This window comes from Panicum virgatum, chromosome 7N, assembly GCF_016808335.1.
Source record: "Panicum virgatum strain AP13 chromosome 7N, P.virgatum_v5, whole genome shotgun sequence".
In the NCBI taxonomy this organism is placed as follows: Eukaryota; Viridiplantae; Streptophyta; class Magnoliopsida; order Poales; family Poaceae; genus Panicum; species Panicum virgatum.
In genome coordinates, this window is record NC_053151.1 from 36,894,760 (window position 1) to 36,909,035 (window position 14,276).

The 14,276-nt window shown below is 48.1% G+C and overlaps 1 protein-coding gene across 1 annotated transcript; it reads right to left on the reverse strand.

The window, feature by feature from the left end:
- Positions 1-1,114: 1,114 nt before the first annotated feature.
- LOC120682160 lies at positions 1,115-4,199 on the reverse strand. Its single transcript, XM_039963929.1, has 9 exons — positions 3,556-4,199; positions 3,300-3,451; positions 3,059-3,154; positions 2,743-2,805; positions 2,536-2,604; positions 2,338-2,440; positions 2,121-2,192; positions 1,773-1,861; positions 1,115-1,645 (listed from the first exon to the last, which is right to left on the reverse strand). Exons 1-9 carry the CDS (start codon positions 3,866-3,868, stop codon positions 1,493-1,495), a joined length of 1,110 nt encoding a protein of 369 aa, XP_039819863.1. The 5' UTR covers positions 3,869-4,199; the 3' UTR covers positions 1,115-1,492.
- Between the last annotated feature and the right edge of the window lie 10,077 nt (positions 4,200-14,276).

The following is a 14,276-nucleotide window of genomic DNA, read 5'->3' on the forward strand; positions in this document are numbered from 1 at the left end:
ATTATCATATTATTATTTCCGATTGCCACTCAAGACCTCAAGTACTATGGTTTGGTATAGATAGAGCTCCTAGAAACACCGAAGTAAATTTTGGTAAAAAAAAACCCACGCATTTGTTCCTAATTCCCATTCTTCAGCCTTGCAGCTAGCTAGCTCTCGGCAAAGCTAATGGCGTCTGGGAGCGGCACGTCGTTAGGTTAGTAATTTCTTCCATGGAAATGTATCTTATTTTATTAATTGTTGTATCTGGGCTAGAAGTAGAAAGAACATCTCAATTTTATAAAGTAAGAGCATCTCCAAGAGGCTCTATAAAAACTTTTGGATAGGTAAATTTTTACAAAAATCGGGATATTGCTACAAATTCTTTTTGCAGTAGTGTGCTTTACTCATCTAGAGCGTGCATGCCCAACGTCAAGGGTACGGTCAGTTTGGTTGGGTCCTTCTTCAGTCACAGTTTTGTTTTGTTTTTGAAAAAAAGGCAGCATAATGCTAAACCAAATGAACGGACACGGATGGACGGGACAGCTTGCAGGTTCTTTCACTCTGCAACTATTTGTATCTGCCCCAGGTAATGCTAATGCATGCAGTATTTACAAAAGGACAGAACTGAACCTTACAGGAGCTGAAAGCGACGCAGATATTTGTATCTGCCCCAGTAGGAGTACACGTGTTACAGGGCTCCGGAGCCGCTTCGAGGCATTCAGGCATGCAACGTGGTCGGAGTTGGGACCCCTGGTTATGTGCTACGGTACACTCATGTTTCTTGTAGTTTCCATGTCAGTTTTCTGTCTCGAGCTCTGCCAACGCTTGCTTGGCACATCTGCTGGCTTTGGCAACCAGTGCTCCATCTTTTCTATTTTTCAAATTTTAAATAGGCGTGGACGTTACATTATACAGTACTGTACTCTGTTACATGGGAATTCACATTTGACAACTGAATGTGTAAAAATTCCTTTTCTGCAGGAGTATATGAACGGTGGCAATTCTCAACCATTGTCCCTTTGGAGTGAGTGACCAATCATCAGTTGCAATGGAAAAAAACATTACGGCAGTCGTCAAACGCCAATCTTATACAGTGATGAACACTGGGCAGTCGGACTCTGTTTTCCCTTCCTTACATGCGAACAATCTCTTGTTTTATCCTTGGAAATCCAGTGCAGCATGCATCTTTAAAAGCATCAAACATGCAACTTTGCAACAGTGAGGGACGAAAAGAAAACAAAGAGTGGACTATCTATTTTCCTTGCAAATGATACAGTACAAACTTGGAGTCGTACACTATACTACTTCCTACCATATTGATTCATCCTGCATATCTATCAGCATATGTACAGACTTTATCTACATTACATGAGCATATATATATATATATATTTCCCTCAATCTTGCACCTATCTTAATTACCTATGCTGGTAAACTGGATCAAAACTTGTCAGACGCCTGGACGCCGGGTCTTCTGATTGAAATCGATCGATCATACGGTACCCTGCAGTTACAATGTGTCTGAACTTTTCCCTTGGCTTCTGACCTGCTGAATCCTCTGCCGTAGTCTTCTCCTGTGGTCGTGGATTTTCCAGAGCCCATGGCCAAGGACAACGGCGGAGTATATGCCGTGGGTGATCATAGGCGCCAGAATATTGTCGGTCTGCATTGTACCCATCACACACAGATATTGTCAATCGTTTCATGAATCATATTTCTGAACATAAAGCTGAATATATTCGTGTCCATTATTCATGCATAGATCTCCTATACTATGCAAGTATGCATACCTGGATCCATTCGAAGCCAAGGTAGAAAGCCAAGATTCCTTCTAGAAGCGGGGAGTATATCTTCCTCATTTGCCTCCTCTCGTACCAAGCTGCAAATCCATCGAAAGCAGATTCAGTTATATACTACTTTCGGATATGCTACTCTGCTGATATTAATCTTCGGTTGGAGGCTTGTCTATATATCTCTAGCAGATTCTAATGAACTACTCTGCAACTATATATATATATATATATATATATATATATATATATATATATATATATATATATATATATATATATATATATATATATATATATATATATACCAGCGCAAACAAATGATTATATATATACAGCCAAACATACCTGCAAATAGTTTCTTGAGGTTCTCGCGCCCCGATCGCGAACGCATTGCTGGTGTTACCACATAAGTAGGGTCTGAAATTTAAATGAAATATTTATATCACTCCACATGTATAGCTCACTAATTTTCAGGATGAATACAGTTGATTCTACTAGAAAGAAAAGGGAGAACAATTATTAGCTATGCGCAAATTAGGACTGTCAGTAGACTATGGATCACCTTTCGGAGCGGTGGCGATATAGTAGAGGGATCCTGTGAGGGCTGCAGTGATGACTGCTGCGAACGTTTGAGCAAATGGAACCAAAGGAGGAACAATTCCGCTCTGCATCGCATGGGTGCAGTTTAATTCAGGCTAATATTAGCGATATCACAAAATTCAGTTTTATCCTCAGTTCGGCTGAAGGCGCATATACATACCAGGGATGCAATCCCTCGAGCGTCTTTCATGAGCTCCGTGCTCCTCAGGAAAATATCAGCTAATGCTCCCTACAAGTTCAGTGATTTTCGCCTCAACAATATGAGCAAATGAAGTCATAAAAGCATTTACTAACTACATGCAAAGATTACTGTTTCCTCCACAGAGTTGCAAAGTACATTTGATAACCACAAGGAGAATGGTCGTACCTGAATAGCTGCACGGTAGAAGAGCTCCTCACCAATTGAGCTAGCAGTCACGACGAGCATGAACTGCAAAATGTAATTAAGATACCTAGATAAGAAATTACAATCTCATAGCGACTTTATTTAGTAGATTCAAGCCATTCCCCATAACAACTCACACCTAGGGCTGTGTCAATAGAGCGATCACACACTGTTTGTTTCAGTACAATACTACAATCTATTTATGCTATGCATATGTAGCAAACATGCACAGATCTTTGAGAGCACTGCAAATTTAGGAATTATAGCAACCGTCGTGCTTCATGTATGTGTACAGTACCTGCCATGGTTCCATGCCATAGAAGAAGCTGCGAAGCTCCTCATCCTCCACATCTCTGATGGCGCGCGCATGAGGCGAATATTTGACAACTTCATCCTGCCAGCAGAAATTAATTAAATTAAAACCACATGCAAATTATCTGTTCTAGATGACTAGTCATGGAGAAATAAAGAAACCAAGTTAGTAAAAGGAATTGAAGTGGGGCCAGCTGAGGTGTGAAAGAGGAGGACGCCGCACATACATCGAGGATGAACAGCAGAGCCATGATTGGCGGAGCTGCATAGCCAAGCCCCTGGACGAGCGCCGTGAGCGAGGGGTGGAAGCCCCCCGTGCAGTCTATCCCGGCCATTTGGCATATGAATCTCCCGGTGAGCGCCATGGCTCCGTAAATCCCTGTCCACACATAGATAGATTGGTCAGGAGGATTGATCGATTGCATGCATGCCCGTGACGATGAGAGAAATCGCATGACGCGGTGGGGATGGTGGAGCACCAACCAATGCCATAGCTGAGCCTGACGACCGCCCCGAGCTTGTCCCACATGGCGAGCTCGGCGTCCCGGGCCCGGAAGCCCGCGCTCCCGGCCGCCCCGGCGGCGACGGGGGTCGCGGTGACCTCGACGACCCTGGGGCCATCGGCGGCGAGGCTGGCGCCCCTCCGGCGGCGGTCGGAGCCGCCGTCGCCTCCCTCGGCCGCCGCGCGGATCCGGCCGGCGCGGACCAGGGGGGAGAAGCCGATGGAGCAGTGGGTGTAGGTGGCGGTGTAGCTGCAGCTGCGCGCGGCCAGGTGGTGGTGGCTCCCCAGCTCCATGAATCCCTCTCTGCCTCCCTCTGCTGCGCGCGGAGGAAGAACTGGAAGAAGACGAGGTAGGGGCGGCGAGCTGGCGATGGCGGACAGGGAAGATACTTTTGTGTTTTGTTTATCACCGCCACCGGGATAGATTATTCCGCTGGCCCTGTGATGATCTGGAGGGACGAAGTGGATCGATCGGAGGAGGAGTAAAATAAGCAAGGGAATTGACGGGGGAAGAAGGAAACAAATCGGTGGACGATGATGGGCAGCCGCCTTCTTCCTCCGGGCGCCGTTAGTTTTTTAGTTTGGCCCTCCTCGTCCCTTTGTCGGGTTTTGACGATGACCGCGCGCGCGCTTACTTGGCCTGGCCAAGCCCGTCCGTCGTGCGGCGGTGGTCGTGGCGGGAGGCGTGTGGCCGCCGCCGGCGGCCGCGCCAGATGAGAGGCGATTTGCGGGCTCCAATCGGCGCCCCCCACGTCGGCCGCCACGCGATAAGGTCATCCGGTTAGCTCCGGCGGATCGGGGTGGGGTGACGCGGGGCAACCGGCTCAAACCGTTTTGGTTGGGCCGGACGGCCGGTGCAGCATGTAGCCAGCCCAGCCCAGGTGCGTGTTGCTGCTGCTGCTGCGATGGAACCCCCCAAGCTAAACGGCCCGGTTTTGGGGCCTGTTTGTTTGAGACGAAGATTTTGGTTTGGGGTGGGTAGCGAGCGTCTGGATGATCGGCCCATAACAGCGGCCACTGCGAGAGAACGCGGCCCATTTATGCCCGCAGGTCCATGCATGTGCACTGGATCAATCGAGTGAATGCCGTCGATGGCGCCGCGCCGGCCGCCGGGGCCCCGACGACGATGGATGGACTGGACCTGACGTGATCGATCGATCGATCTGGCAAGGCCTGGCATCATTGACGGACGCGGAGGAGCGCCATCGATCCCTAGTTCCGTCTCCACTAATAATCGATCCGCCTGGGCAGGCTAAGCTAGCTCCTGGCCTGCTGTTGCCATGCATCCATCCTCCATGGCTCATTCATCGATTCGTGCATCTTTGTACGCGTGCTACTGTGCTGCAGCTAGCTACTACCCAGCTGTACGTGTCAGAGCAATAATACTGGGCCGGCCGTCACGGAAACACAACACAAATGACACTTTCGTTGCTCTCCGCTAGGCCTTGTTTTGTTTGTGTTCCAGAGATTCTATAGAATGGGGTTTGATTATTAATTAGGAGTGTCAAATAAATGCAGTTTACAAAACAAATTTCATAACCCGTGTGCTAGGAATCTTGGTGAATATAATGAGGCATTTGATCGTACGATTAGAGGATGGTTACTGTAGCATCACCGTAGCCAATCATCAATTAATTACCGTCATTAGATTAGTCGCGAAAAGTTACACTCATCTCTGAAGAGGTTTTGCAAATAGACTTAATCTGCTGGTCCAAGGTTACACTCAACCATTCACCTGAAATAATCTGCTGTTGCAGAATCTGTTTATGGGTTCTAAGATCTGGAGGATGATATCCGGGACTATTGTGTGTATTCTGAACAAATTGATATAGAATTTGATCAAGAAGAATTGTCAGTCTCAGAGGAAGAAGTCCATGAGAACCATCAATATCAGAGAAATAGGATCAAAGATTTAACAGATAGAGAAAGGCAAGACATATACGAAGCTTTGCTTGAGGTAAGCAACAACGGAAAATTAAAAAAGAACAGCACATCTGTGATTGCTTATAGGTTCAACGTCAGTAGGCGTACAGTTCAATGTGTATGGCAAAGGGCCATGGAATGCCGTGCAATTGGAGTGCCAGTTGATGTTAGGTCCAAGAAACCAAATAACTCTGGCAGGAAAATGATAAGTGTGGAACTGTCAGAGGTTGCTAGAATTCCATTACATAAGAGGACCACTATTAGGTCCTTAGCAGAAGAACTGGGTATTAAGAAAAGCACATTGCATAGATGGTTTAGAGAAGGAGAGCTAAGACGGCACTCCAGCTCGCTCAAACCTTTTTTGAAGGAAGCAAACAAGATTGCGAGGTTGAGGTGGTGTCTCTCTATGTTAGACCAGCATACTTTGCCCAATGATAAAAAATTCATTGAAATGGAATATATTATCCATTCAGATGAGAAGTGGTTCAATGCTTCAAAGAAGAGGGAGACATATTACTTGCTACCTGATGAAGAAGACCCACATAGGAAAGTGCAAAACAAGAATTCAATTGAGAAGGTTAGGAGAGAAGGCTGGCGTGCGAGGCATGTTACCAGGGTTCCGCCGCCGCCGCCGCTCTGCAAATCTTTCGCGGAGGTTGTTGCGGCCATGGCCTGTGAGGATCAACGGGATTTCCGTCGGGGGATGCCCGGCCAGCAGCCCAAGCGCAGGCTTGAAGATGACCGAGGGGGGCAGCCGTTCGCAGCCGGAAGGCGGAAGAGGGGGGGTGACGTGATGCTGATCCACGCCGACAATGGCAGACGCGAGATAAGCCTCACAGAGAGCAGGAATCCTTCAGGATGGGCGATCCTAGGGGGTACAGGACCGATGAAGCTGTGGGGAAGCGCAGAGCTATGGAGCCGACGGCCTTCGATCGGGAGAGCTATCACCACAGCCAGAATTCTAGGTATTAGCAAAGCTACAACCCCCACCCATCGGTTCATGATAGGCTAGGCAGGAAGATAAAGGGCCAAAATTCCGGAGGGGGCGAGGAGTTTGCTGGCAAAGGGGAAGCAGTGGAAGATGGGGCCATCAGTGGTATATGCTTTTGGTGCTGCCAGGAGGGTCACCATCAAGCCACATGCACAAATCCTCCCTTCTGCTTCAGGTGTAAGATTACTGGCCACATTTCATCCAAGTGCCCTAGCAACCAAGGCGTCTCTATGCGCATGTTTGGTTTCGGTTTCCCTGGACAGGGGTTCCACTGCCTGAAGATCCCAGGAACTATCAATCAGCAGGCTAAGAGCAATGTGGGGTTGATCCACATCGAGAATGGAGAGGCGACAGCAGAGAAGCTGGAAGAAGAAATGAAGAACCTGATAGATATTAAATGGGCATGGAAGGTTAGGCGAATATCCAACCAGGAATTCTTAGCTACCTTCCCAAACAAGATGCTTCTGGATACCTTCTCTTGTTCCAAGAGCATGGTTCTTGCTTTGCACAACATTCCAGTTACCATATCCCATTCCACCATTGACCCAAGAGCTTTCTTCAGTGCTACAAACAGGATGGGTGCAACTCTTCAATGTGCCAGACTCGGCGAGAAATACTGAAGCTGTTACTCTGATTGCAGAATTAGCGGGAGATGTTGTGGTGGTAGACGAAGTTTCTCTGATCAAGGATGGAGCGGTGCGAGTGAAACTCTGGGCGTGTGATGTGGCCAAAATTAGTGGATTTGTGGAAGGTGTGGGCTACGAGATTAAGTTTGTTCCAGAATTGAAAGGAAAAACCCAAGGACCCAAAGATCCTCCTCCCCCTCGAGGCAGGCCTGATGATGATCTATCCGATGATGATGCAGATGATCTTTCAGATTTTGAGGGAGAAGTGAGACGCAAATTTGGGGAGTCGGCTGTTCCTAAACATTCCAGTGATACGAGCAGGGGAACAGTCCCAAAATCACAAACCAAGTCTGTGAAAGGGGGTGCGGCAAATTTCCCTGCCCTACAAATTGAAGGGATTCGAGTGGAAAAAGAAATCCTGGAAATTGTACCCTTAAACATATATGATCCCAAAACTGATATCCAGCAGCTCTCAGCTGAGACACATGTTTCCCTTCCCAAGAATCTAACAAGTCTTCTGTGGAACCAGCCAATGAAACCACCAAAGAGCAAACTCCGCAAGGATATGTCCTGGTTCACACTGAAGGGGGGGGGTCACACATACCTTGAGAAAGATAAATGGCCAGCTTTGGAGATGGGCCGTGATGTTGATTGTGCGAGTATGGGCCAGGAAGCTGTCTCTGATGAGAACTTGCTGATCTCTCAAGAATCTCTGGGAGGGGGTGAGGTGATGGAAGAACTCCCAGCAGATGACCTGACTGTGGTTTTGATTCATGAAGACCGAGAAGAATGGGAGGTGGTTCCTTCATCCAGGAAGAAAATGGCCAAGCCAAGAAAGTGCCCAGCAGTGACAGCAAGGAAGAGTGCAAGAATTCCAGCAACCTGCCGGCCTACGGGGGGTAATTCATCTTCTACAACAGGTAAATCTTCACTCTCCTCTTGTGGTTTCACTGTCCTTAATTCTTTTGAGGAAGATGACCTTGTTAATATTGCCCTAAACTGCGACATTATCTTGGGAGAGAATAGAATAGACTCTAAATCATCTATCAGCGCTATGCAACTGGAAGAACAGGCTAGGGCATCTCTTGCGGAAGCCTTGTATAACTCCAATGTGGAGAAATGGCTGAGAACTGAACACAGTTTGGAGGGGGAGAACCTGGTCCTTGAGCCCACTGACAACCTGCAAAGGAGCTGTATGAAGAGTGATAAATCGATACACCAAGAAGGTGGCAGCGACACCTCTGACTCTGCTAGGGGGGGTATCGGCAACGAGCAGCTGATGCAGCAAGTGCGGGAGCAACAGCAGGAGCTCTCAGGGACAGTTGATCTCACTGAACAGGAATTGGGGGTGCTGACGCAGAATGTTTTATCTTCGTCAGAAATAGCCACATGCAGCTCCCAATAGGAGATGATGTGCATGGGGGGGGGGAGAAAAACAGCAAAACAGTGACTAAAGAAAGGGGGAGCAAATTGAGCAGAGAACTCAAACGTATTAGTATCCAATGAAAGCTATCATTTGGAACATTAGAGGATTAGGCAAAAAGTCATGGGTTCGACAACTCAGAGAGCTAATACAGAGTGAGGATGTAGAGGTGGTAGGGCTGCAAGAAACAATCAAGAAAGATTTTTCTGCTCGTGACCTCGATCGCCTCACACCAAAAGGGGGGTTTAGCTAGCAGTGGACTCCGGCTCGTGGCCACTCAGGGGGGATTCTATTGGGTATAAAGGAAGACATACTCCAGATAGAGAATTGGGAGACGGATGACTTTTATATTGGGGGCTATTATTAGACACAGGCTTCATCACAGTTTACGGCCCAACTGATCATGCTAGATCTCCTGACTTCTTAGAGAGTCTGACTAGAAGATGCGAGAATGCTACTCTGCCTTTGTTGATGGGGGGAGATTTTAACCTAGTTAGATGCAAGGAAGACAAGAGTTCGGGGGTGTGTGATCCTGGGCTGATGGACCTCTTCAACAATTTTATTGAGAAATTTGCTCTTAGAGAGATTCATAGATGGGGTGGTAGATATACTTGGACCAACAACCAGGGTGAACCGATCCAGAGTAACATAGACAGAGTCCTTTTGAGCATGGAGTGGGAAGAGAAATTTCCCTTGACTACTCTGTCCTCCTTAACCAGGCTGTGATCTGACCATAATCCTCTCCTGCTAGATACTGGGGTGCAGAAGCCTCCGAGGCATAGAAACTTCTTTGAGAAACAGTGGCTCTCAGAAGAGGGGTTTGTAAATCTGATTGATTCCAAATGGAAAACCTGCAAACTCAGATGGCCCTCCCAGGCTTACTCCCTCGACAAATGGCATGGGGGAATCTGCTACCTACAGAACTTTCTGAAAGGATGGGGCAGCAATATCCGGGGGAGTATAAAAAACGCAAACTCAATATCATCAACAAAATCAAGGGCATTGATAACCTGGGAGAAGGAGGGGGTGTTGACATGGAGGCGCTCTGTCAAAGAGCGGCCTTGGAACTTGAACTGGAAAAACTCATGGAATCAGAAGAAGTGTATTGGCAGCAAAGAGGGAGCGAGAAATGGGTCTTAGAAGGAGACTCCAACTCTAGTTTCTTCCACCTAGTGGCGAACGGGAGGAAAAGGAAGAAAACAATCTTATCCCTGGAACACGAAGGGAGTGTGGTCACCAACCCAAGTGACATTCAGGGGGTTATCTATTCATATTACAAGCAACTTTGCGGGAAAAAACCACCGAGAACTGTGTCTTTGGCAGAAGACTGCTGGAGGTCAAGAGGGGGGGTTATCGGGAGCCGATAACACTGAACTTACCAAACCTTTTAGTGAGGAAGGTAATGTTTGACATGAAAGAAAATACTGCCCCAGGCCCTGACGGGTTCGGGGTATCCTTCTGCAAAAACTGTTGGGACTCCATCAAAGAGGAGCTGATGGAGATGGTTAATGACTTCTACCTTGGATCCCTAGACATAGCCAGGCTCAACTACGGGGTGATCACGCTGGTCCCGAAAGTTGCTGAGGCCAACAATGTTAAGTTGTTTTGTCCTATCAGTCTACTCAATGTGAGCTTCAAAATCTTCACAAAGCTCCTCATGACCAGACTCAACACAGTTGCGGATAAAATCATTTCTTCGATCCAGACAGCTTTTATCAAAGGGCGATATATTGTGGACGGGGCGGTTATGCTTCATGAGATTGTGCACGAACTACAAACCAAAAAGTAGAGAGGGGTAATCTTCAAAATTGACTTCGAGAAGGCCTACGATAGTGTCTCCTGGGATTTTGTAGAAGATGTGCTAAAGAAGAAGGGTTTCGAGGAAAGGTTGAGGTCGTGGATTACGCAAACGGTCGGGGGGGGGGGGGGCAAAGTGTGTATCAATATTAATGGCGAGAATGGCCCGTATTTCAAGACCCACCAAGGCCTCAGACAAGGGGACCCTTTGTCTCCTCTCCTTTTCAACCTAGCTGTGGATGCTCTGGCACATATCCTGACCAAAGCTAGAGAGCAAGGTTATGTCAGGGGGGTGGTTCCGCACTTGATCCCTGGAGGGATTACCCATCTGCAATACACGGATGACACAATTATCATGACGGATGGGGGCTTTGACACCATTAGAAACTTGAAGTTCCTACTCTACTGTTTTGAGTGGATGTCCAGTCTGAAAATTAACTACCATAAGAGTGAACTAATCACCTTTGGAATGGACAGCGAGGAACAGCATGCTATTGCCAACATGCTTAACTGCAAGATGGGTGAAATGCCAATGAGGTACTTAGGTTTCCCAATAAGCAGCAGGAATGTCGGGGTGGGGGGCTTCAAAAGCATTGTTGAAAAGATGAGAAAAAAGCTACAACCCTGGAAGAGTAAACATCTTTCATCGGGTGGGAGATTGGTTTTAACAAACTCGTCCCTTAGTAGCATGCCCACTTTCATGATGGGGATATTCCTATTACAAGACAGGGTGCATAAACAAATGGACAGCATCAGAAGTAATTTCTTTTGGGGAGGCGACGACGAAAAATCTAAATATCACATGATCAATTGGGACAATGCTTGTCTGCCTAAAGAGTTTGGTGGGGCTGGTATCTTGAACACTAAACGCTTCAACGAGGCCCTTCTGTTGAGATGGGTGTGGAGAATCTATGCCAGCTCGGCAGATGACTCATGTTGTAACCTTCTCAAGGCGAAATATTTGAAGAATAAACCACTGCTAAATGAAAAAAAGGGGAAAGGCTCACAATTCTTGAAGGGGGTTAATAAGATCAAGCATAACTTTTGCTGGGGGGGCTACGTTTGTGGTGAATAATGGCAAACTTACACGCTTTTGGGAGGATACATGGCGAGGGTCGACCCCGTTGAGGATTGCCTTTCCCAGACTCTTTGAAATTAGTGATAATAAAACTGGGAGGGTCTGTGATTTCTTTAAAAATGATGGCTGGACACTAAACTTCAGGTGATCTCTCAGTCAACAAGAGCTAGTGCAGTGGGGGGGGGGGGGGCGGGGGGGGGGGAACTCATGGACCAGCTAGAGGAGGTTCAGCTCAACTCTGACCAGGATACGGTCAAGTGGGAGCTGGAGAAATCTGGTATCTACTCTACCAAATCGATGTACAGTTGGCTATGAAACTTAAAGTCTTTCTATGGCAGATTTTCCATGACAAGCTACAGACTGCGGTAGAATTGAAAAAGAGGAAGTGGCGCGGAAGCCCACTGTGTAGTGCTTGCGGTTCTCCGGAGACAATGAATCACAATTTCTTTCAGTGTATCTTAGCTAGATTCGTGTGGACCTGTTTTAAGGAGGCTTTGAGTTGGGATCGGGCTCCTGTAGGGTGGCAGGATTTCCTTGATACCTGGATCCCTCTTGGGTGCAAAGACTATAACGCTAAACTTTTTCTCCTTTGCAATGGTGCTCTGGTCGCTTTGGACGTCTCGAAATAAAAGAGCGATTGAGGGGAAATTCCCTCGGCTACCAATCGAACTAATGTTCAAATGTGATGGGTTTCTGCAGAAATGGAGGGGGTTAATGAAGGATGGTGAACAAAGCAAGATAGGAGAATGGAGGACCCTGGTGGTAAAGTGGGTTGAGGCTTTCCAGGAAGACTGCAAAAGAAGAGCCGAGGATGATTCCTTTTTGTAACACCTAATGCTACTTCTTCCTTTTGCTCCAGTCTTAACCTGTTGTCAATGCGCTGGTGTCCTTTGCTGCTATACTTGGCTGTTGCGCTGGGGAGTTCCGTCAGCAACCCCTGTGCGGGTGTTATGCTCTAAACTTGGTGGTGTAGTTTGTTTTAGTCCCTTTCTTCTTTTTAGAGGCTGCGCCCTTGTTTTCTTTTCTGTTTCTTGGCTTGCTGGTTTACCCAGTGAGCTCTTGGGCTCCGGCCTGCACTCTAATCGCTTTCTATAAAAGCTGGAGTAATTCTGTTTCAAAAAAAAAACCTAATATAACGATGAGCTAGCACAAGAACAAAAAAAAAAAGGACCATGCAGATGCAGCAGGCAGCAGCGCGCCGAAACAAACGGCGACAATGGCAAGTGGCTGTGCTGCTGCATGCTCCAGCTAGCGCTGTCGAGCTCAAGAAAACGAACATCGTTTTCAGTGGCTTGAGAGCCAGTAGTGACGTGAGATCTGATGCTGGGCACTATAGTAGTGCGTGTGGGAACATTATTTTGGCAACAGGAGCCCGGCCGTGACGGGATAGCGATCGAGGCTCGGTCTCTGTTTGCCCTCAGCAACTCAGGTCATAGCATATGCAAGCTTTTCTTCAAGGTCGAGGTAATGTTTTTAGATAGTTTTCGTTTTCATCTTTTGAGAAGTCAACTAGGTCATATATATTACAAAAAAAAACTTTCAGCAGTAGCTAGGTTTGCGGAAATGCTTTGAGTATGACTCAAGTACAACCATGATGCATTCAATTCAATACCATCCAATGCATTATTAATGATCTTGTGTGTACTGCTTGCATGCAGAAGGCTGAAGGTGTAAACAATACCTATCCAAATATATCGAATCCACCATATAAACTTACAGTCCATATTTTTTTTAGAAAAGTCCATATACTGTTGTGAACCTGTTCAGCCGTCATTACTTGTCAAAATCGTCAATCTAGCTTTCTTTTCAATATTATTTGCAATAGTTCGTTGTCTTTTTGAAAAATACATAATAATGTGAATCTAGACTCTGGAGCAGCAAAAGTTTTGCCATTTTAGTTTCCTCGACACATTTCAGATCTCGTACGAATCCGAGATATGTCGTTGAGGGTATCATGGGCTTTGCAAATAATTGCACGAAGAAACGCCCTGATCCGCCACACCAATAACCAGCAGCGGATCGGGGACTCCACTCCATGGCTCCGGATATATCCACCCCACCCATTCATCCAGGAGATAGCTCGCTGTGCTAGCCGTTTGTGTAGTAGCTAGTGTGTGGGTTCGGACAAGGCGGCAAATCGCAGTCGGACAGCCGGGCACGGCGAGGCCCCGCGGGTGACGCGCGCGCGAGCGCGGTTGTTGTGGCTCCCGACGATCGGAGGGCGACCGGCGTCCCGCAGGCCCACACCCGACGAAAACCGGTTGCCGCAAGGAAGAGAGCACGGAGCCGTCACTCCATGGGCAAAACCCAGGCTCAAACAGCTAGCGAGCTCGCCGTCGCCGCAGCCGCTGCGCCCGCGCTCATCACGTACGCCTGCTGCCTACATGGCAGCCGCGGGGGCCCTCCGCCTCTCGTCGATCCAGATGGCGCCGCCGCGCGCCGCGGGCGAGGGCCCTCCAATCATGGAGCTCCTGGCCGGCAGGGCCCTCGCTTGCCGCGTTCCCGGCGCGCGCCAATAATTTAATGCGTGTTCGCTTCGTCCGTGCCAGCCCTGGCCTGCTCGTGACCGAAGCTAGCAGCGCCGATGTGCAAGTGGCCGGCCCTGTGGTCGCACGCGCTGCGCCTGCGCAGACGATCGAGTCGGAATCGGAGCGAGGCCTAGCTTGCTTGCCGTCGTTGTCCGGCGCCGGGCCCGGCGGCTGCCAACCAAATGGGCTATAGCAGTCAAGCCGTTGCTGATGAGGCCATGCATGCATCCTCCGGAGGGATAGGGATGCGAGCTGCGTCCGGGATCATTCGTTGCATGCATCATCATCCCTCGGCCAGAATGTGCCCTCGCCTTGGCTGCTTGCTCATCAGCTGAA

What these genes read in the sequence shown, in the direction of transcription:
- LOC120682160 (XM_039963929.1), bottom strand. Translation starts at nt 3,868, where the DNA reads ATGGAGCTGGGGAGCCACCACCACCTGGCCGCGCGCAGCTGCAGCTAC. An exon ending in CTCTGCTGTTCATCCTCGAT is followed by an intron (nt 3,155 to 3,299) that starts GTATGTGCGGCG and finishes TTCTGCTGGCAG; the next exon opens with GATGAAGTTGTCAAATATTC. An exon ending in TCTACCGTGCAGCTATTCAG is followed by an intron (nt 2,605 to 2,742) that starts GTACGACCATTC and finishes CTGAACTTGTAG; the next exon opens with GGAGCATTAGCTGATATTTT.